This window comes from Phallusia mammillata, chromosome 1 (assembly GCF_965637545.1).
Source record: "Phallusia mammillata chromosome 1, kaPhaMamm4.hap1.1, whole genome shotgun sequence".
Classification (NCBI taxonomy): domain Eukaryota; kingdom Metazoa; phylum Chordata; class Ascidiacea; order Phlebobranchia; family Ascidiidae; genus Phallusia; species Phallusia mammillata.
This window is the reverse complement of record NC_137252.1, coordinates 13057609-13078579: the sequence shown is the minus strand read 5'-3', so window position 1 is coordinate 13078579 and position 20971 is coordinate 13057609. Positions and strand designations below refer to the sequence as shown.

General features: G+C 35.3%; 7 protein-coding genes across 9 annotated transcripts; 2 read left to right on the top strand and 5 right to left on the bottom strand.

Moving 5' to 3' along the window:
- The first annotated feature begins 19 nt into the window (after positions 1-19).
- On the top strand, positions 20-1567 carry LOC145206642 (peroxisome assembly protein 12-A-like). Its single transcript, XM_080078538.1, has 4 exons — positions 20-234; positions 316-797; positions 919-1131; positions 1334-1567. The coding sequence occupies exons 1-4, from the start codon at positions 70-72 to the stop codon at positions 1482-1484; spliced, it is 1011 nt and encodes a 336-aa protein (XP_079934664.1). The 5' UTR covers positions 20-69; the 3' UTR covers positions 1485-1567.
- A 257-nt stretch (positions 1568-1824) lies between these two features.
- On the bottom strand, positions 1825-9437 carry LOC145206403 (pre-rRNA-processing protein TSR1 homolog). Its single transcript, XM_080078521.1, has 17 exons — positions 9329-9437; positions 9064-9167; positions 8672-8872; positions 8249-8405; positions 7447-7595; positions 7124-7234; positions 6797-6964; positions 6484-6643; positions 6032-6219; positions 5607-5788; positions 5109-5268; positions 4828-4938; positions 3383-3509; positions 3024-3140; positions 2706-2846; positions 2317-2391; positions 1825-2035 (listed from the first exon to the last, which is right to left on the bottom strand). Exons 1-17 carry the CDS (start codon positions 9435-9437, stop codon positions 1863-1865), a joined length of 2433 nt encoding a protein of 810 aa, XP_079934647.1. The 3' UTR covers positions 1825-1862.
- Positions 9438-9477: 40 nt separating this feature from the next.
- On the bottom strand, positions 9478-10734 carry LOC145206659 (autophagy protein 5-like). The gene has a single exon (XM_080078539.1). The coding sequence runs from the start codon at positions 10714-10716 to the stop codon at positions 9925-9927; it is 792 nt and encodes a 263-aa protein (XP_079934665.1). The 5' UTR covers positions 10717-10734; the 3' UTR covers positions 9478-9924.
- A 49-nt stretch (positions 10735-10783) lies between these two features.
- On the bottom strand, positions 10784-13224 carry LOC145206675 (uncharacterized). 2 transcript variants are annotated; one of them, XM_080078541.1, is made up of 5 exons: positions 12677-13224; positions 12431-12544; positions 12115-12251; positions 11625-11946; positions 10784-11224 (listed from the first exon to the last, which is right to left on the bottom strand). In XM_080078541.1, exons 3-5 carry the CDS (start codon positions 12220-12222, stop codon positions 11067-11069), a joined length of 588 nt encoding a protein of 195 aa, XP_079934667.1. In that variant the 5' UTR covers positions 12223-12251; positions 12431-12544; positions 12677-13224; the 3' UTR covers positions 10784-11066. The 2 variants fall into 2 exon arrangements, with proteins under 2 accessions (XP_079934667.1, XP_079934666.1); XM_080078540.1 differs by having other exon boundaries at positions 12109-12251; positions 12677-13221.
- Positions 13225-13466: 242 nt separating this feature from the next.
- On the bottom strand, positions 13467-15185 carry LOC145206717 (uncharacterized). 2 transcript variants are annotated; one of them, XM_080078544.1, is made up of 2 exons: positions 14660-15185; positions 13467-13796 (listed from the first exon to the last, which is right to left on the bottom strand). In XM_080078544.1, exons 1-2 carry the CDS (start codon positions 15117-15119, stop codon positions 13714-13716), a joined length of 543 nt encoding a protein of 180 aa, XP_079934670.1. In that variant the 5' UTR covers positions 15120-15185; the 3' UTR covers positions 13467-13713. The 2 variants fall into 2 exon arrangements, with proteins under 2 accessions (XP_079934670.1, XP_079934671.1); XM_080078545.1 differs by lacking the exon at positions 13467-13796 and adding an exon at positions 14071-14259.
- Positions 15186-18474: 3289 nt separating this feature from the next.
- LOC145206743 (gem-associated protein 6-like) lies at positions 18475-19441 on the top strand. Its single transcript, XM_080078546.1, has 2 exons — positions 18475-18849; positions 18908-19441. Exons 1-2 carry the CDS (start codon positions 18719-18721, stop codon positions 19245-19247), a joined length of 471 nt encoding a protein of 156 aa, XP_079934672.1. The 5' UTR covers positions 18475-18718; the 3' UTR covers positions 19248-19441.
- A 45-nt stretch (positions 19442-19486) lies between these two features.
- On the bottom strand, positions 19487-20740 carry LOC145206759 (signal recognition particle 9 kDa protein-like). The gene is made up of 3 exons (XM_080078547.1): positions 20497-20740; positions 20327-20395; positions 19487-19875 (listed from the first exon to the last, which is right to left on the bottom strand). The coding sequence occupies exons 1-3, from the start codon at positions 20680-20682 to the stop codon at positions 19786-19788; spliced, it is 345 nt and encodes a 114-aa protein (XP_079934673.1). The 5' UTR covers positions 20683-20740; the 3' UTR covers positions 19487-19785.
- Positions 20741-20971: the final 231 nt, after the last annotated feature.

Below are 20971 nucleotides of genomic sequence, written 5' to 3'. Positions count from 1 at the left end.
ATCAACAAATTTTGCATACCTAAGAAACTTTTTAGTTGTGCTTTAATCCTGCAGCACGTGCTTGCACGCATGAGTAACCTTAGCTATCTTGTAAATAAAGTCATGGGTGATGTTCCGGAAGCTCTTTCCACGGCTTTGACTTCTCAGAAAGAAGGCATTCCATCAATATTTGAAGCAAAGGCACAAGACAGCTTAGATCAATCAATTAAACCAGCCCTTAAGCATATCTGTAAGGTGGGTTTTGATTAATTATTGACATTGTGAAGATATCCAAGGGGCTCACAAACAATGGTTAATTAAAGTTTTGTATTTCAGATTGTGGCACATAGTTCACCAGATAAATGTGGTTGGTTATATAGATGGTATGATGAGCTATACACAGCGGCAATTTTGTTAATTCAACAGCATTTTTTGAACAATCATTCCTCATCATTTGCAGAATATTATTATGACTTGCGCCGCTTACCACCCTGTGGAAATCCAAGTCTGCCATTGCAAAGAAAAGAAGTTTTAAAGTCCTTGTTTGCTCTCATAGCATTTCCTTACTTACATGATAAATTGGAACAAAAATTTAAAGAAATAAAGGAAGAGTATGAGTTTCAGCAAAACAAAAACATTTCTGTGTTTGAGAAGTTTGTTTACAGCTTTTATCCCTATCTACACAGCACTTGGAATGCAATTATCTTGTATTACACTTTTATGTTTACAATTGGCAAGGCAAAATACCATTCTCCCTTATACCAAATGTTAAATTTACAACTTGTGGTTGTGGATCCACTGCTCCCACAAACTAAAAGGTAATAAATGATCTCAGTTACTTTCATTATATATGGGGTTCATTTTCATGATAAAAATGTGGTGGAAAAAACTATTGCTTTGATAAAATATTGTGTGAAACCTTGTTTCAATTCTCTTCAGGTCTCAAATTTTCCAAGTATTAACCACCTTTTTTACTGGAGGAATCCATTTTGGAGTTTTCCTCATTCAATTTATGGAGCATTGGTATAGTGAGGAAAACCAAGTTGTTGTAAAACAATCCACACAACTGCCAATACCAAAGCCACCATTCATTTCACTTGAACAAACCAAAATAGCTGTTCCAGCAAAAGGGATTTGTCCATTGTGCAATCAGTAAGCATCTCGACATGTCTGTTTGTTATGTAGATGACAGCAATAATATAAAGTTGCAATATTGTTCTACTACGCACCAACATAAAACAGTTAAACTGAACTCCACATAGTACATGTTATATGCATACTAGATATTGTAAACTGCTCATCTTATCATTTCAACTTGAGTTGTATGGATAGAAACTGATCTATTTTGTTTCAGAAAACTTCGCAATGAAGCTTCATTGATGACATCAGGATATGTTTTTTGCTATGTCTGCATTTACCGATATGTAAAAGCTCAATTGAAATGCCCAGTTACTGGATACAACACAAACCTATCACATATTATTAAAATCTATCTTCCATCTTAATTTTGTTATTACGCTTGATTATTTAAGGTTTCTTTTTTTAATTTAAAATTGTTTGGTCTTTATTAAAACTGATCCCAATTGAATCCAAGCAGAAACATGTATTTTGAGTTTACAAATATGTATCTGCAGTGTGCAATCATTACCTTACATAGAAAACCTTGCAGTATCTTCATAATGGTTAAGGAAATAACTTGAGAACAGTTTAACAACCGGTTTATGTTTACTAGCCTGTACATGTTAAAAAATCTGGTCCTTCGAAAAATCTTGTTTGTGCTTTACCTCCCAACGGATTGTAAGCACCCCACTAAAGCCTTGACATGATAAATATTCTGGCCCATGATACATTTCAAAAGCAATGGTTTTTATTCCACCACAATATTATGTGAACAATTCTTCATCAAAAGATTCCTCCATTGCAACATCTGATTCAGTATTGGGTGTTATAGGGCAGTAAGACCATTTAGGGAATACCCGTTTATACAACATCATCATTACTGTGTCCTGGGATGTGAGTTGAGAATCAAATATGCATTTCATATGGCCATGTGTGCCTGTAAAAAGAAAATTAACTTAACAAAGACTGCATGTTAAATATTAAAGAACAGATGTCAGAAAACTTCAACTAAGTGTAGCCAAACATCTATTAACCAATATCATATTATGTATGTATTGTATCTTACATATGTAAAGGCATGGATTGATACTTTCAATTTTATTACTACTTTTTATGGAGCAAAAAAAATATCTATTTGCAGTACTGTGTGGACTAAAGGCTTTGTTACAAACTTCACAAGTAAATTCCCTTCTATGTTAAATCAAGGTCTTAACTTACCCAAAGGTTCCTTGATGTGACCTCGGCGTCCCCATTTTGTCCTCAGTTCCACTGGTTTAAACCACAACACATCATCTGCACAAAAATACGATAATAAAAGAATTAACTTGAGATAAAATGTATGTAAAATATGTTTAACAACCTAAATGTAAAATTGTTAAACATCATCTGCAAATTGCCGAACAGGTGGTTTCAGAATATGGCCTATCCCCAATAAACTGTATTTGATCATAATGATTTAGATTCATAATACAATTCAAGTGTTGCTAGTTTTAACTTAAGAATATCACACAATTCAAGAGAGACAGACCCATAATGACATGGTATTGGGTAAGCCAAGTGTGATACTTGCAAAAGCTGTTGAGCACAGTTTCACATAAATTTTTTACCTGGATTAAAAAACATGTATCGGATAGTTGCAGCACGCTTGTTGATTCTGAACGGGTGTCCACTTAATACTATTCGCTTCACCACAACACGATCTGGATCAACTTTAAACAAAGTTCCATTGGCTACTTGTTCTAAATCACCTGTAAAAAATAATGATGAATTAAGATTATTACCAGCATAGATGGCAGTATCCAAATTTTCTTGTAAAAAAAGTGCAAAGTCTATGAACAACCGCTCCTTCCAAATTTTGTGACATGTAGATTAACAACAGTAATTTTAAGGTACCACATTGTGTGTTGCAAACTTTTGTTGTTTACCATTTGGATCCTTCACGAAAGCAACAACATTTGCTGGGGGAAATGTTATTGGGGCGTAAACAGAAGCCACAACAACACCGCTAGTAGGGAGAAATCTCTCCAGCTTGTGTTTGGAACCTGAAAAACATGTTAATCATTGTAAGAAAAGTAGAGTTTGGTTTTATGTGACATTGTGATTCCACCTTAACGTTACTGAACAACTACAGCTGATAATCGGGTTAGAAAAAAAAATGTTTGTGACAACAATAGTTTTTTCACATATTGTACTTTTTTGGCAATTGAAACTACAGCAAGTCCACTAATCCAACTTTTTTGGGTCATGCCAATAGAGTAAAGCCAACAATTAACCAATCTCTTACCGACAGTGTGTTGAGAAAATAGTGGTCTGGCTTTAAACTGTCGAAATCCAACATGGAAAATTAGTTCATCTTTGCTTTTTATTGAACGCTCTGTGCAAGATTTCAATGCGAAGTGGAGAACACTCATCTAAAAATCAACTAAAAATGTTTTTTGATACTTTTTAAATTTGCTCATGTATAGGCCAAAATTTGCTCATGAATAGGCCAACCAAAAATCTCTCTTGTTGAATTGATTTCATATGAAATGTGGACACCAATAAGTAGGGATGTGCCAAAACTGCAAGTGTTCCGTTTGGTCGAGCACCGAGCATCTCAAGTTAATGCTCGGTGCTCGGCCAAGCACGCTCGGGTGCATTATGACGTCACAAACATTCCCTATTCCATGCAAGTTTTAGCGTTACAAGGTCGCTTACGTCACCAGCGGTGTATTAATTAAGCTGTATATGCCCTAGAACAGGGGTGGGCAAACTTTTCAGTGCAAGGGCCGCATTTAAAAGTTTATAATCTAATCGGGCCGCATAGTATTTCACCAACTTGTTTTTTGTTTTAAAATAACTGATGTAAAGAATTAGGTTTATATCACATATATATATATATACCATTTAAAGCCGCCTAAAGTGCTCAGATTAATAATATCTAACTTGTGCATAAGTTTAGCTGAACGGAGCGAACTGTCTATGACGTCATAAAAGTATTGTGACGATTGCGGTGCCTGTTTTTTCGCCTTGTTTGCACACAATAAGCTGATAAAAAGTCTGACGCATATAGTTACTAGGCTGGTAATATCTTTTCCAGCCTCACGAAATCTGTTTTTAGCAGTTTAAAAATCAAAATATTTGGCAAAATGGTTTTAGTTACGTCACGGCCGCATTGTATTTTAACATACATGGTCACGGCCGCACAAATTCGTCTCCGCGGCCGCATGTGGCCGTACGACCGCAGGTTGGGCACCCATGATTTAGCTCAAATTATTAACACCTATATATTCAGGAGGTAAAAAGTAAATGTGTTTAGTTCTAAAGTATGGGACGGGTACAGATATAGGTATCGGCAAGTCGCACCCGGCTCTCTTTAAGACTCTACGCCTTTGCTCCTAATACTATTCATCGTTATTCGGAAACTTTATCGTTAAAAATTTATCAACATTTGGCGGGCCGCATGAAATCCTTTGTCGGGCCGCATGCGGCCCGCGGGCCGTAGTTTGCCCACCCCTGCCCTAGAAGTACGCGTTTTTTTCACAATCATAACGCATATAAATAAACAATCTTTTTTGTTCTTGTATACCCTTTTAAACAAAAACGTTAGTGTGAATATGCAAATTTAGTGCTCTGGTCAGTTTGTGCACCCGCTCGGCCGAGCACCGAGCATCAAAAACAGCGACGCTCGGTTCCGAGTACTCGGGTTCTGGCTCGGCTCGGCCCATCCCTACCAATAAGCAAATTTACCTTTTGTTCATGAGGAAACAAACTGAACATTGTGATCGTCGATAACATGGAAGCCTGATTAACAAATGACTTTGGAACATCCTTCAAATAAACTGTGACATATGTGCCAGCCTGTGAACAATTAAATAAAAATGTTGAATGTGAAAACTGTGCTTTCTAGAGTACAGCATTTAGCTACACACAACAGCATTTAGCTACACACAACATAGATCAGAGTCTGCTTCTTAGGATGTTTTAAATATTATTCAATGTAAAAATGGTTGATTGGATTGTTTTTGCACCTCTACTGATGAGTTTTCTTCTGTTTCCATCTTTTTAATCCTCTTTTTCATATTTTCGAATGATTGAAACTGGAATATTCTGGCATATTCTGAAGGAAGGTTTTCCTTTGGGTCCCAAGGGGACGTTCGAAAACTTTTTAAACCTCTGTATCGCTGAAATCTGCCAGAAAGAAAATATATAATGAATAAACTCTGAATACAGGTGTGAGTATCATAAACGATTAAATGTGTTTGCCTTATGAGTGATACAAGCTTAAAAATTTATGACTAAGCTAAGTGTGTGTACTCAGTGCATAAGATATCATAATATATGTATTATGTCACATATTTATTTTCAAACAACACATTTGTAAAAACGTTTTGCAGCTTTTAGCTTTAACCCTTTTAAAATTTCATCTTCAAGTAGAGATTACTTTGCTTGGACAAACAGTTTTTAAATATTTTGGATTGTAAATTTAACTTGTTCAAAATGCTTGCTTCGTTTCAATAAAAACCCACCTAGTTCTAGCATTCACAGTAGCTGGTGTGTCGATTTCATCAGGGAACATCTCATTCGTTCTCTGCTCTCGGAATCGAGCAAGCTGATCCTGATCATCCTCCATCTTATCATCATACTGACTTGCAGTGTCCTCCATCTCGCTCATCATCACAGATGCAGTTTCAGCTTCATCCTCATCTGCCTAACATATTGTTTAATTTAAATTTAGACAGACATGTTGAATTTTTTGAGCTTTGGGTTTCAAGTTGAAAATGAGCCTTTCTTCAAAAAATAAATACCCTGCCAAAATTGTAACACTCTGGGACCACTTTACAAGATTGCCTCAAAGTTTGCATGTTGACCTCGCCTCAGCACATTTTTCAGGGCCAAGGAAAGCGAACAAACAGATACACCCACAGACTGTGTATATGTCACCCTATATTACCTGTGACAGTTCCTCATCACATGGTTGGAACTCTTCCCTATCTTCAAAAGCATCTTCATCTATCTCTGATCCACTTGCTTCCTCCCAGTCTTCATTTTCATCCAGAATCCATGAAGCTTGATAATCGGATGTTCCCTTAGGAACTCGCTTTTGAAGTTTCTTTTTGTTGGACTGAAGTGAAGAAGTATCTGAGGAATAAATTGAATGTTTGTCCCCTAAACTTGTTAAAATATCAAGCCAGGCACCTATACAAATGTAGGCTTTTACAGTTTTGTTGGAAGTAATGTATAGTGGAAAGGCCAAGTTGGGAAATAAGATCAGCATCTGTCTAAAGCTGGTAGTAAAATGAATCTTGAGTTTTGGGCCAAGACTGGCAGCATTTGCCATTTCATAAAAGTTACAAAACTGTTGACCATATATTCCTCGACGTTTGGCCCCAAAACAATTCTTACCTTCAGCTTCACGTAATTCTTCCTCTGTAGGCCAGGTTTGCTCTCCATCTAGTGGATCGACTTCTGCTTCTCGAGTTAAATCTTGCTGCTGAGCTGGATCCGGTAACAGGAACTCATCAAAGGATTGAAATGGCTGATACATCTCACCCCTGATCGAAACCTATAAAATATTATTTTTTTGCTATTTTCTTTGCAGCATTAACAATTAAAAATCACATAAGCATAAAACCAAAAAAAACCTATGCATAAGCAAAAAATCAGTTTCTCAACAGTAAACCTTAAGTAATCTTCACATGACAATTTCTATTTTTACCATTTTTTCATCTGTGGACATTTCATTATTCTGATTTCTATTTTTTGACATTTTCCATGGACAATGTTCCGCTATTTTTTCTATTTGTTGAATTTGGAAATCTCCCCAACCAACAAGATGAACGAGCTTATTCACATCTAACCTTGATCCTCGAACATGACCAGATATCTAATAACGTAAAAACAAAAAAATGTTCAACCTTTTTCATGTGAGCATCAACTGCTCACATGTTTATATGGTATCGCCTCCAAAGTTAATCCTTCAAACAGTTGTCAACTAATCTTCAGTAAATTACCTAAGCAACATGTAAAAACCTAACAATCGAACCTTTAATGTACCAGTACTTTCATTATCTTCACAAACAAACTCAGATTTCTCCACCAACATATAGGAGCGACCACTTCTCATTCCTATTCCTCGATGTTTCATTTCGCCGACCTGTCAACAATACAAGACATATGGGTTTTTTACATTTGAAGTTTGCTACTGAGACAAACTTACTGTAACTAAAGCCTAAATGTACAAATTAAAACACTTATTGCTTTTGGCTACTTTATTGTATCAAAATTAGAAGAGCGGGTTATCCATGCATTTTCTATCAGTTGGCTACTTAGAAACACAATGTGTAGACTTTATTAGGTAAAACTTACACATCGAAGCAGATTTAATGTTTCTTGTGGTGTGTCAACTGTTAAAAGTTTTGGAGCGGACATGTATTGCTCAATCTGTTTTGTAATTTCCTTCTTGGTTGAACTTCTTTGTTTTATTGGCATTTTGTCGATTCCTTGCACACAGAAAACTGAACAAAAAACGCTGAATTTGTACAAAATTCCAATACCTTTAAATTCAAAGCTCCATGGACCACAAGTGGTCTGGAGATAGTTGCATATTTGCTAAAAGAGGTTAATGGTTATCTGATAACAATTTATGTCATAGTTTTAAAGCAACAATTTTAAACCAAGTCCTTGTTGTGTATGCTTACTTTACACAAACACTGAAAAATAGAATGGGCCACAACATTTTTGTAATTGGGCCAATGGTACATGACCCAAAACCAGTAAGTAGATAATTTTTTAGCTAAGGGCAGTAAAAACTGGTTCTCTAACCTACACAAACTTGCACAAACTAATTATACAAACTTTATAAGACGCCGCAGAGCCATGGTTCTCTGAAAATTTTTAGACACAACTTGCAATAATTTTGTTTGTGGCTAAAATCAGTTAGAGTCAAAAACAAAAAATTCATGGCCTTTTTTAATTTTGATGTTTTTTTATTGATAGATGACAGCACATTTACTATGTCCTGAAACCTGTGACTTGATTTCATTCTTATGTCCAGCTGCAGAACTAGAGTTAAACTAAGACAGGTCTTTTGTAATGCACTGTTCTTCACATTAATAAGTAGCATACCATATTTTGTCAAGACTTTTTATTGAATTTTTATTTTACTCACCTGATGCTGGCAGGCCTTGTGCGATGAAACACTCAAGCAACTGGATCCCAACTTTATCCATACAATTGTCATTGCAACCAATAAGAAACACAACAGAGTCTGTAACTCTTACACAATTAAGGACATCACTGATGGTGGAAGAGGTGGGCAGAATAATCTAAGAAAAAAATTATCAAATGTTTTTAGAATACATTTTAGCTTAAAGATTGATGGCCCAAAATTGTGGCACACAGCTGCATTGTGTTTTATGTAGTACAGAGTAATAAAATAGTTACACAGTAAAAGTGATTTGTTGAAAAAAAAAGGGGTTGTCAAAACTTGGACTTTGGATTAAACATAAAAATAGTGATGGAAGGCGAGCATATATTCTGTTTTTAACTGACGCTCTTGCTATAATTTATTATTAACCTATATTTGTCAAACCTGGTATCTATGCTTTAGTCGAGGTAAGTTGATTGTAAAACCTCCAGTAGAAAGAGGAGCAAAACTTGGACTTGATTCTTCATCACAACACTGGATGGCAGCAGAAAGCTCTTTTACATCAACTGATTCATGCAAAGGAATTAGGGTGACCAAATGTGGGGGGCTTTGACCTGTTCCAATTAACCTCTTTCTGTTTAAAACCTAAAAAAGACATTTTAAGTACAACAAACGGTCATAAATTAGATGATGATAAATCATATTTAAGTAATAGCCAGTTAAGTGAAAACTAACACCTCCTTCAAGGTGTATTTGTCTTTATTATTAGGTTTATGAGAGTTTGTTGGTGTAAGTTCAAAACCAGCATAGGTTTAACATGATTAGAAGTATTTTACCTCTTCACGTTTTGAAGATCTTATTTGTTGACTGCGATTTCTTCGAGAGGCTTTTTGTAAGACTTTTCTTTGTTTTGTCGACAGGTTCTTTACACTGACTCTACCTGTTAAACAAAAAGTTGGCCTTCTCTTAACTTCAGCATTATCTACAACCAAACTTGTTAATGGCACCAGAAAAGTGGCTTTACACTATATTTCTGGTTTACATGCACCACAAGCCATTTATTGATTCAGCATTTCGGGGAAGTTTTTTTTACATAAATACCTTTGTTCTGTACATCTATTTGTCCTTTGCTTCTGTGTCTCCCAGTTTTGTGTGACTTATTTTGTTGTTTCCATAGCCCAGCTTTGTGGCTTATTCCAGTTACAGCCATTGCCACAAACAAAAGCTTTAAATGCTTAGTTTACATTAACCTTTTCGACACAGAATATATCATGACAAACCAAGAAATATTGCAAATATAGAAAGGTCCACAAAGAAAAGCAGTACAATGCAAGGATAGTGCTTGAAATTATTTTCTACATATAAAGGCAAATATTTTTTATGCTCTGTTTAAATACACAAAAGCAAAACATGGGCCTAAAAAGCATTTCTTAATTGTTTATGAGGAAAATCCATAATTACATGTATTTTTACAAAGTGATTGTCATATACAAGTTTGCAAAAACTTGTTCTGTATCTAACATTCATTTTTTTAGCCAAAATATATCCTGTTGCTTGTTGTTTTATATAAATCATCAAAATTTTGTTTTACTCTTGACTACATACATTGACACTGATTCATGCCAAAACATTTTAAGTCCAATGCTGAAAAAAAAAACATACACACACAACATATATCTTTAAACATGAGGTGCTTCTCACACTGGTATAGAATGAACACAAATGTGCAAAAAGTTATCAGCATAACTTAAATTCTCACTTAACCATTGCAAGGAAGATGATAGGGGTGGAGAAATGCCCTGAATTACAACTTTCATTGTTTGTTGATCCTGAGAAAAAGAGTTAGGGAAAAAATTGTTCAGCGCTGTTTCTAAAGTTGTTTCTTCTGCTGCAAATTGTCGCTGTAACAATTTTTCTTGAAAATAAACGCGAACAGGAATGTTTCGAAAAGTGCACAGCCCTTCAAAACCTTCCATGAACTTTTTATTAATTGTCCAAAACTCATCAAAATTTTCTGACCTAATGCCATGCCACAGTTGCATATGCTGGTTACGGCTCATGTTGCTGATAACTTGACCTTTGTGCTTGATTTGGTCTGCTTCTTTTAAGGTCATCATGTAGTTTGACTCGATAGCATTATCACCTGGGCAGCGCAAAAGTACATCTGAAGGAAAGTTTTGAAAATGCACAGTGATACTCCATGGCAAGTCTGTGGCAGGGTTGCACAGCAAATCAAACAACACACCACATGGGTAATGCCATCGCAGAGGAGAACCATTGTACTCGAACCACACTTCATCTTTCTGTTTTAGATTAATGTAATTGTTAAAAAACTCCTCAATTTGCTGTGAAAACATTGTCAGATAAGACGTTCTTGCAACCATGAGATACAGCATTCCTGGTTCTGTAGGGCAGTCCACTTCATGACTTGCCAACTCAAAGCAAACTGGAAGTTTGCCCTCCCAAAGCTTTTTTGATATTGCAGACATTTCACAGCAACTTCTGTCACAAGTTTCTATATTTCAGTAATCAACAGTAAAACCATCCTACATAAACCTAAAAAACACACAAGTTTAAATGATTATGCACATACAAAACTGCAAAAAACAAATCTTTACACAAAAGTATGACAAACTGTAATACAACATATATAACAATTGAAATGAAGTCACATAAGTACTTAAGATGAGATGGATAACTACAGTTTGTGTGTTCTCTCTACATACAAGTTATCATTTAAGTGGTCATTTTCAATACAAGCACTCATATATATATAACAGATGTATGATCTTTTATTTCATTGACTGAAAACAAATCTATTTGGTGACACTTCTTGAAATCATTTTACAAGGTTCAAAGTGTTAGAAACATCAACAAGGTTTAAACATCTCTGTGACAAGAGCTGAAGAGAATCAATCACAGATTTGCTTTCTAAGTTGTTGTGACGGTGCCATTCAAGAGTGCCGAGGTGCTCATGAAGATTGGATAGACTTAAAGCTGTAAAATGCAAACATGTCACTTTAGGCCATTGATTCTCAAACTTTTTTTGGTTGCGACGCCTCTGGAAAAGTTTTGTGAACTTGCCACACACCAGCAAATAAAAGTTAATGAGATAACTTATTATTAAAGTTGTTTATTGATACAACAACAAAAAGCCATGAAACGGAACTATTCTGCGACGCCCTTGGAAAATTGACACAACACACCAGGCTGTCGCGACAAACAGTTTGAGAACTACTGCTTTAGGGAATGTGCTTTTACAGTGGAACGCACTGTTGCCTGTTTTAATTTAAAACACAACTGAATGCAATGTCATAAACAGCCAAAATCCCCTAAAAAGTTTTCAAAATAACACTATTTTTTAACCATTAGTTTTGTAATAAAAAGTGTGGCTTACATATGTTTTTAAACAACTCCAGTGCATGTGTGTGATACTGAGCTTCAATGATCATCTGATTGCTTTGATATGGTGTTTGCAAACACTGTCGCAATTTTTCTTGACTCTTGATTACTGTCTCAAGATCTTCAGTCAGTAATCCAACATCTTTAAGCTTGCATTCCAATGAATCTGCCTCAGTAAGATCACAACATGCTTTATGTAGCTCCAGTTTTAAAAGTGTTTTTCTTGTTATTTTAATGTCAGCAGCAACATGGGACAGTTCCTGAAGCATCCGTAAATATTGTCCATCGACTGTAATGTTGTGATTTTCTTCATGGCTCTGCTCATGCAACAAGAGAAGTTTGTCATGAAACAACATGTGCATTAAAACTTGATTACCTCAATTTTATCTGAAAATAGTGACAAATAGCATGTGTACATTACACTCATTTTATAGCAAATGTTTTTCTAAAGTTTAGCATGTAAAAAGTAATACAAAAACCTTGACTTTATTTGGCATTGCTGAATTGCAAATTGCGATCATGTCATCAAGAGGATGGTGTGTTGACTTGACCCAGGGGTTAGCAGATGTTTTATAACTTTCTGTGTGTTCCATGCTTATAACCGATGTGCACGAAGAATTTTCTAGGAATCAGAAAGCATTTCATCGCATGCCTCAAAACTTTTAGAAAAAAAGCACTTGGAAAAAAAATCATTTTTCAACAATTGGTTAATGTCTATGACTGTTATAAATTGTTAATTAGAGAGTAAAACAGGAAGACAATCTAGCCAACAAATTTATGTTTTAGTGCATTGTTCAATACCTTTGAAACCTGTTTAACGTCTTTTGCCTCGATCACCTGTGACCTTTTCTCTTTAGCTTGTGAATCCACGTCCTTTACCAATTGCTTGATAAAAATGATGGAGTCAAGCCATACCTAAAATATCACAAGAACCAGATCAAAAATAATAAAGCAATGCCTAATTAGCATAATACAGTTTTTAAAACGGACACAAAAACTTTAGTATAAACTGTACGAGTTTAAACAAAATTTCAAACAATACTTTACCAACAAATCAAGATCCTTTGTTAATTTTGCAGATTTCAAATTCTTGTGCAAAGCTTTTTTAATCTTGGCTCGTCGAATCAGACGTTTCATAATATTCACAATAACACCGAAATTGGACTCTGTCACTAAATAAAAAAGGGCTACTCCAAAATACGCAATCTACGCAATTTACGCAATCTACTAAAAAAAAACTAACTAAGATGTTGATTGTTGACGGTTAGGGGCAGGGCTATTAGGGTCAGGGTGAGGGTTTATAACAAAAATAACTATATAATTTAATCTCAGATACCTTTTGGGCTTAATTTTCTTACAAGTGTTAACATGCGGCACCATACGGTATTTAGTACCACTCTGACACTCTCAACACACATGTGAATATTAAGCCTAAACTGGACATCAAAAACTAAATTATAGTGTTATTTTTATTATAAACCCTCACCCTGACCCTAAAAGCCCGAACCGTCCACATTTTTAAAAGTTGCATACGTTTTATAAGTAGATTGCGTATTTTAGAGGAGCCCAATAAAAAATACAAAGCACGTGCCCTTCCTGTCGATTCGAAAACAACACAGAAAATTTAAAGAAATTGACCTGGCCGTTTAAAGTCTGCATTTCATCTAGTTTTACACGACCTTTTAAAGAACGTTTTTTTTAATTAATTACTACCATAGCAGCATAAACCAATGTATATCTAGTTAAAAAAAATGTAAACCGTATTTCAGAGGTAGGAAACTTACTGGTTCTACTGTCTAAAAGCCTGTAACAAGAACAACACACACAGCACAGTAAAAAATGTACACGATTTGTCTGTATTCACTGCAAAATGACTTTTCATAACATTTTTTCTCAACAGCGCCAAAGCACAAAACACATCTCCCAAAACTGAGCATGAAATAAAAAATACAAGACATGTTAAAAGCATTTTGCTCATAAGGTTGGCCACCATAGTTACAAAACAGTTGTCAGATGAAACAGCATTTGGTGTTCAGTCAAGGGAGCGTTATTGCTATGCTTTACACTTGCAGAATGAATCAAGGCTAATAGTCGGCATATCCATCATTTTGATAATGACCTCCACCTCCACCTCCACCACCTCTGTAGCCACCTCCGCCGCCACCACCTGTTACAAAAAATAAAGTTGTTGTGGAAAACCAAAACAAGTATATTTTTTATTTATGTTTTTTAACCCTACTGAATACTGAACCAATATAAATCACTAACAAAGAATAAATTGGATAATGGTGTATAACTTTCTCTATTATGATAAGTAACAGTTTTGTGCAAACATGGTATGTAAGTCGATACATGTCTGCATTATATAAAGCAAACATTGCTACACATACAAATATTTGGTTATATATACATAAAAATAAATATACAGAGTTTATTGATTGTCAGGGCATCTTACCTCCCATTTCAAACACACAAAAAACTCTGTGGAGTTGTTTCTCCGTGGTTTTTCTATGTACCTCGTGAACTATTCCACTTGGCATTTAAGACATTTAGACAAAGAAGGTTTCCTAGTGACAGGGTATTCTATATGGGTTGGGATATACTAACTGATTTACTGGTGGTTGATGGCCCTGATAAAAGATAAGATATATGTGGGTAAAACTATTTGCTTTTGTTCAAATTGTGAGTAAGAGCTAGACATTATCTCAGGGCAAGGTTCTAATTATCTTTTATATTTAATTATAAAGTACATGCACCACTAACTTAGCCATTTTTTTTAAAAAAAGGTTAAACAACTGTAATTGGACTTTTTTTAGCCATACATCGGGTTGTTAAATTTTGTCACAGTTTGTGACAGATTTTAAAATTTGGCTGTAAAAATTCAATTAAACATTTAAATTGCACTTAATATTATTTTTTAAATTGTATTCCATTGCTACTTAGTATAGTCTTGAAAATTCTATGGTCATAATATAAAGTAAGAACTTTTTCATAATGTAAAACAGACCAAAACAAAAAAATTGAATTTACTTCTTCCATATCCACCACCACCTCCACCATATCCCCCTCCTCCATAGCCGCCGCCATCATTATATTGTCCTCCACCACCCCCACCATATCCTCCCCCTCCATAGCCGCCGTCACCTCTGTAGCCCCCTCCCCCTCCATAACCACCACCACCACCTCTATAACCCCCACCACCCCCACCTCCATAACCCCCACCACCACCGCCGCCGCCACGTTTAGGCGTTGCTTCACGAACTGTCAACTTTCTTCCATTATACTCCTTTGCATTGAGCTCTTTTTTTGCCTGCTCAGCATCACTTTCATTGGTGTAAGTAATAAATCCAAAACCCCGTGAATCTCCAGAGTTGCGGTCACGCACAATCACAACATCCTCCACTGGACCAAACTCTTCAAAGAAAGGGGTAATTGATGATTCAGTTTCACTATATGGCAGGTTGCCAACAAACAGCTTGTTTTTCTCCATGTCCACAATTCATCAAATTACAACAAAAACTATGACAAAGACAACAAACAAACATATTGTTTAAACCAAAGACCCTTTACACAATGTTACCAATAAACAAGTTTCAAGTCAATACAGGTAAGCATTTAAGACCTTGCATTTCGATGAACTGTTTTAATGTGGCGTTGACAAAATTGCAAAGCTTTTGTGGTAAAACAGGCCAATCCAGTCAGTCATGCAACCAATTTGCCAACCTTTTTCATGCAATGAATCAGATTATGGCATTAAACCTGTTGTTTAAAATAGGGCTGGGCAATAGCAGAAACAAAAGGGACTAAAAGCATTGTTTTAATAAGTTGCAAGAGTGTGTGTTAAGGCTAAGTAGTGAAAACAGGACACACCTTTGCTAAAATAACCATGGTAATTAGATTAGTTGGTACTAAAACACCACATGATTTAAGACAGGGGTCTCAAACACGCGGCCCGCGAAGCAACCTATAGAACAGTGGTTCCCAAACTTTTTGTAGTCACGGACCCCTTTTATAAATTCTATCTGTCCCTGGACCCCCAACATAATTTAGCCTTCTTTCGTTTCCTGCATTATACGTTATTATACTTTCGTTTTTGGGGGGGCAGAATTTTAATCAACCTTCACAGTCCTTTAATCTTAATAAAGTCCTGTACTGTAGCAGTCAATGCAACGAAGAGATAAATGTTCTGGTGTACAATACTTGAAACAAGGCACAAAGAATTCTATTGTTAATGTGTGTTGTGATGTCACAATGGAGGTAACAATCACAAGGTTTCCTCATCCAAGGGTTTGATAAACAGTGTGCATTATATACAGGATTGTAAAACGGTTTGGGAACCTAAAAATATTGTACTGTTGTTAATGCTACTACAAATGTTTGCCTTCACGGACCCCCTGAAACCATCTCACGGACCCCTTGGGAGTCCGCGAACCCCAGGTTGGAAACCACTGTTATAGAAGTTATGTGTTTTACTCAGCCGGAATACCCTGTCAGAACAGTTTACATGATACAATTATTCTCTATTGGTGGCATATGCAACGTTTTTACAGGTTGATTGAGCGAGCCCATCCATTGTTTCCAACCTATTTTAAAACATAAATTTATTTCCTATGCTTATTTTGCATTGGGTCCCATATTAGTCACCGTCTTTTATAACTTTAGTCGTTTCTGCAGGCAAAAACTCATGGGTCCCCACACATGCAAAGTTGTAGATAATGCATTTCAAGGGGTAAAACGGTAAAACACAGTGATCGGCACTGGGCTTAAATAATAATACTATGTAGAATACAAACTATAAAATTAGATTCACCCCAGATATTGGTTAAAGTATGTCCTATTTAACGTTTTAAAAAAACTGACCCATTTTAGGGGGCTAGTAGGGCAACTAATTGGGTTCGACACACAAACTAAAAAATAAAAAAAAAACAATGACTCAATCAATAGTACTGCAAAATTTCAGCCCAATCCGCCAATGTTTAAAATTTTGAGCAACAACCGTTACTGTTTCTGACATCATAGGGCTGTTAACAAGCCCCTAACTGCCATGGCGCAAAAACGACCACCAAGAAACCCACCAACGAGCAACAAACAAGTGGTTGCCCTTGTAACACTATTGCTCCAAAGAAATCTTTCGTTTGTGGTGCCCAGTACCATACAAATACGTTTTACACTTTAGGGGCTTGTGGGGTAAATGTTAGGACTACAGGGTTGAACACAACAATTGACACCTATAAATGGCATACTATACAAGAAATCCCAATTTCAATTCTGACACTGTTTAAAAACTCACCCATTTTAGGGGGCTAGCGGGGTAAATACTGGGGTTATCAACAAAAACAAAGTGGGATGCACATCTACATGAATATATCTACCATCTGTGTAAATTTCAGCCAAATCCATCAAACATTTGATGGAAAAACGAGTCGGACAAACTTTGGGTAAAAACACCCATTTTAGGGGGCGAGCGGGGTAAATACTGGGGTTATCAACAAAAACAAAGTGGGATGCACATCTACATAACTATATCTCCCATTTGTGTAAATTTCAGCCAAATCCATCAAACATTTGATGGAAAAACGAGTCGGACAAACTTCGGGGGAAAAATACCCATTTTAGGGGGCTAGCGGGGTAAATACTGGGGTTATCAACAAAAACAAAGTGGGATGCACATCTACATAACTATATCTACCATCTGTGTAAATTTCAGCCAAATCCATCAAACATTTGATGGAAAAACGAGTCGGACAAACTTTGGGGAGAAAAAAAAAGGAAGAAAAAAAAGAAAAAACAAACAAACAATTTGAGTAAAATCAATATGTGTCCCCTTCAGGGAAGCTGACCCATAATAACTAGTTGCTTGGTCAATTGAAAATATTGGTCTTATATAGGTATTAGTTACAGGAAATTCAGCATGCAAAAAAAGTGTAAAAAATACTGAAACCACTTGTTGCATTGTTTTAGCAATTTGGACACAAGGTGGTGTTGGCTTTTTGTAAATTATATCAGTTGTATCCCCTAGTTTGATGCGGTATTTACTTGGGTATATATTATACCCGACTGAAGAGTGAAAATGTAAATGTAGTGTAAATAAAATGTAAACGACTGAAGAAAGGTGAAAATGTAGTGGCAACGCACATTAAAAATCGCTGTTTCGGAAGCAAAATAAGAAAGTTATGTGCCCAGTCCACTCTAGAGGTGAGTTTAAACGAAAAATACACACGATAAGAGGTGTCGCATTTACTTTTTGTTTATGATATGTGACATAATTTTTCTCGAGAAATTTGTATTTATTTCTCGAGAATGGAGACTCGATTTTTTAGAGATTTCTGGAACTCTAGTTTGGTTTCTTAAGGAACTCTAGTTTGGTTCTTATTGCCTAAAAGTTTTGTTATAAAAAATCAAGTTAATGAGAATTGAGATCGTACTGTACTACTGTTGCAGTGTTGCATTAATGAAAGGTATTTGCAACATTTCTCAATTTCGATCTAGACATTGTATCTAAGCTCTAAGGTTAATATAGCGTTTTGTAAATAGTTGACAGTTTCATTCCCATAGTCCGTTGCCGCTCTGAACTTTTGAATTAGTAAAAATATTTTTCAATCAACAACATCTCGAGTATTGACTGCACGATTTTTTGCAACCTAAACAAAAATTATACAAAACACCCAGCACCACAAAACACTTCCTTTAAAATAATAACGAAAACAAGACTCGTCCGTTTATTGTAAAAATATTTCAAAAAATAAAACCACACAATTGAAACCTCGCTAAGCTTTAGTACTTTGAAAGGCACTACAGAAAATCACCACGTGATTATTTCCATTTTGTTTTAGTTCGTTATCTGTAATAAAATAAAAATTCGTAAAGTTGGATAAAATTTCCTGAAATCTAGAATTTGCCTGGTACACGTACATTTCAATTTCATTCACCATTCACGCTGCGTTCTGGGCAACAAATCTCAGTACGTAACGTGTTTTTAAAGTTGAATGTTATTGTACAGTATTTTCTGCCTTTTACGCGCAATGCAATTTTTTGTTTTTTGTTTCTGTTGTTTTTTAAGCAATTTTGCATAAAGCCGTCTAGCTAAAAATGGACGTGAAGTGGAGTGGTGTACATGTAACGTTTTTGAAACAGTTTTTGAATAAAAAAATTATAATTTCCTTGTTTGACAAAAGCGAAATTGGAGGGTGGGTGTACACAATAGATGTTTTAACAAAAAGGTTAGACATGACATTATGAAATAAAAAATTGAAATATAGTAACATTTGCTTTTTCCAGTGTAGTTTTGCTTCAAGAACAACGACTCACATTTGTACATGGTCATGCTATAGAATGTGTGGTGATATGTGAAGAAACAGATGTTAAGCCTCCTATTTTTGAAGAAATATTCAAAGAAAATCAACCTTTACTCAAGAAATATGAGATAGAAGACCGTAAAATCAGACTTTGTAGATGGTTTGAAACAAACATGCTACCTGTTAAGGTACTGGATGAAAAACTAGTAGTAGCTGGTTCGGTAGAAGTTCTTCCCCCTTACAACGAACATTCATGTGTGACATCAAACCAAATCATTCTTACCCGCATACAAAAGTTAATTTCCCAAATGACAAACACATAAGCATTAAACTGAAAATGGGTACTGGTAAATAGTAATATTCTTTTATTTTGGTCTTTACAAACTATTCAGCTGAATATATCAGTGCTTAGTATTAAACTGTTGTGCAAAAAAGAACTTAAACACAAGTAATCAACAAATCATTTTCTTGAAAAAAGAAACATCCATCCTAAATCTTTTAGGGCGAACTTTGCATATTTCTGCTTTTGAGCACAATGTTTGTTTCCGCTTTAGATAACATGAAAATTAGGTGTGTTTGTATTCAGAAAAGTGAAACAAAAAATAAACGCTGGAAATATGAACACACTTTAAAGTTGTAAAAAATATATGCCTTGAAAACAAAAGATTATTTAAAATAAATGCCAGTGAAATAAAGCAAGTTCAGACCAGTTAGTCAGCATACAACAAGAGTTATTTCAGCAAGTTGTTCTCTAACATTTTAAATGAGTTTTCAGAACAGTTTAAAATAGCACCTCCAAGTGTATAACATAAGTAATGTGTTTCCTAAAACACGTCATATCCCCAATTAACTCTGACCCAGTCAGTGATGTGCCATCATTCGAAGAAGGGAACTTGTGAATTTTTCCATCTTCTTTACATCATGTGCATGCTGTGTGGCATACTGCAATCTCTACATGAGATTTTTGGTTTTGGATTAGCATATTTTTCAGTGGCACTATAGTTAGACATCAGGTGATTTCAAAAGACATTAAATGTGAATAAACAACGATTTTTCATCAATTAGTTAGTTTGTAATATAACAAATAATTTCCTTTTGCTAGTGTAAATTTAGAGCATTCGTACCCAACCTCTTCCGCAGATCTTTTTTACATATAGTCTGTTTAAAACCTTTTTTCAATCATCAAACCCCCTAGGCATGCAAAATATTCCACAGCCGATAACTTTTACAAACACACATTTACTAGAGAGGATTCTGCCTTGGAAAACAACCTGTACATGGGAAATGGTGTAGTGTTATGGTTTTAACAGTGTCAGTATTTAACAGCAAACATGTGCTGTACATGATTTTTTAAATCAACTCGTTTGGAAAAAGCGATATTGAAACAAACTCTAATACTTACAACTTGGTCATCTGTAATTGTGAGAACCATTTTCTCATCACAATGTCGGTACTTGACTGTGTATCTCACCTTGAAATAATAAAAAATGCTTGCAACATTTAACAAAAATGATTTCTCTGTTTTGACATGACAGAGCAGCGTGATAAGCCAAAAAAGTTTTAATAACTTACATTGTTAGGATCACTTTGATAAAGTCTTTCCGCAGCCTTTACAAATTCTTCCCAGGATTCGATATACGTCATTTTGGTGACGCTGCTCAAGGTTAATAAAATACTTACAACCACTAGAAATCGTTTTTTTGGTTGCATACAAATCAATAAAACAACTGATACGAATCTTCGTTTTTCAAATCGCATGTAGTTTCAAAAAACAAAATTAAGAAGTTGACACAAGTTCAATTGACAAAACGGGGTTTTCCCGTACAACGGAGCATGAAAGATTTTGTATGTTTTTAATTATTTAATTTTATTTGTGAAATTGATTTTTATGTGTGGAAACAACATGACACACATGTTTGTTAACGTCTTTACAATTTGATCATGTTTTTTTTCGAGTTTTAAACGTTTTTCAACCTTCTTGCTTGTTTTGCTTCTGCATTGTTCTCCTCCAAACCTCGTTTTGCAACACAAGGTCATTTTGATTCTT

Bases quoted from the DNA above. Each gene is read 5' to 3' on its own strand.
- LOC145206675 (XM_080078540.1), bottom strand. From the start codon at position 12,222: ATGGAACACACAGAAAGTTATAAAACATCTGCTAACCCCTGGGTCAAG. The intron at 11,947-12,108 runs GTTTTTGTATTA...TTGCATGAGCAG, and splicing joins CAATGCCAAATAAAGTCAAG to AGCCATGAAGAAAATCACAA. The intron at 11,225-11,624 runs GTAAGCCACACT...TGCATTTTACAG, and splicing joins GGAGTTGTTTAAAAACATAT to CTTTAAGTCTATCCAATCTT.
- LOC145206659 (XM_080078539.1), bottom strand. From the start codon at position 10,716: ATGTCTGCAATATCAAAAAAGCTTTGGGAGGGCAAACTTCCAGTTTGC.
- LOC145206642 (XM_080078538.1), top strand. From the start codon at position 70: ATGAGTAACCTTAGCTATCTTGTAAATAAAGTCATGGGTGATGTTCCG. The intron at 798-918 runs GTAATAAATGAT...AATTCTCTTCAG, and splicing joins CTGCTCCCACAAACTAAAAG to GTCTCAAATTTTCCAAGTAT. The intron at 1,132-1,333 runs GTAAGCATCTCG...ATTTTGTTTCAG, and splicing joins ATTTGTCCATTGTGCAATCA to AAAACTTCGCAATGAAGCTT.
- LOC145206403 (XM_080078521.1), bottom strand. From the start codon at position 9,437: ATGGCTGTAACTGGAATAAGCCACAAAGCTGGGCTATGGAAACAACAA. The intron at 5,789-6,031 runs GTAATATAGGGT...ACAATATGTTAG, and splicing joins GTGATGAGGAACTGTCACAG to GCAGATGAGGATGAAGCTGA. The intron at 5,269-5,606 runs GTGGGTTTTTAT...TCTTTCTGGCAG, and splicing joins ACTGTGAATGCTAGAACTAG to ATTTCAGCGATACAGAGGTT.
- LOC145206743 (XM_080078546.1), top strand. From the start codon at position 18,719: ATGGACGTGAAGTGGAGTGGTGTACATGTAACGTTTTTGAAACAGTTT. The intron at 18,850-18,907 runs GTTAGACATGAC...TGCTTTTTCCAG, and splicing joins ATAGATGTTTTAACAAAAAG to TGTAGTTTTGCTTCAAGAAC.
- LOC145206759 (XM_080078547.1), bottom strand. From the start codon at position 20,682: ATGCGATTTGAAAAACGAAGATTCGTATCAGTTGTTTTATTGATTTGT. The intron at 20,396-20,496 runs GTAAGTTATTAA...TATTATTTCAAG, and splicing joins ATCAAAGTGATCCTAACAAT to GTGAGATACACAGTCAAGTA. The intron at 19,876-20,326 runs GTAAGTATTAGA...AATCTCATGTAG, and splicing joins CAATTACAGATGACCAAGTT to AGATTGCAGTATGCCACACA.
- LOC145206717 (XM_080078544.1), bottom strand. From the start codon at position 15,119: ATGGAGAAAAACAAGCTGTTTGTTGGCAACCTGCCATATAGTGAAACT. The intron at 13,797-14,659 runs GTAAATTCAATT...TTTTTGTAACAG, and splicing joins TGGTGGTGGATATGGAAGAA to GTGGTGGCGGCGGAGGTGGC.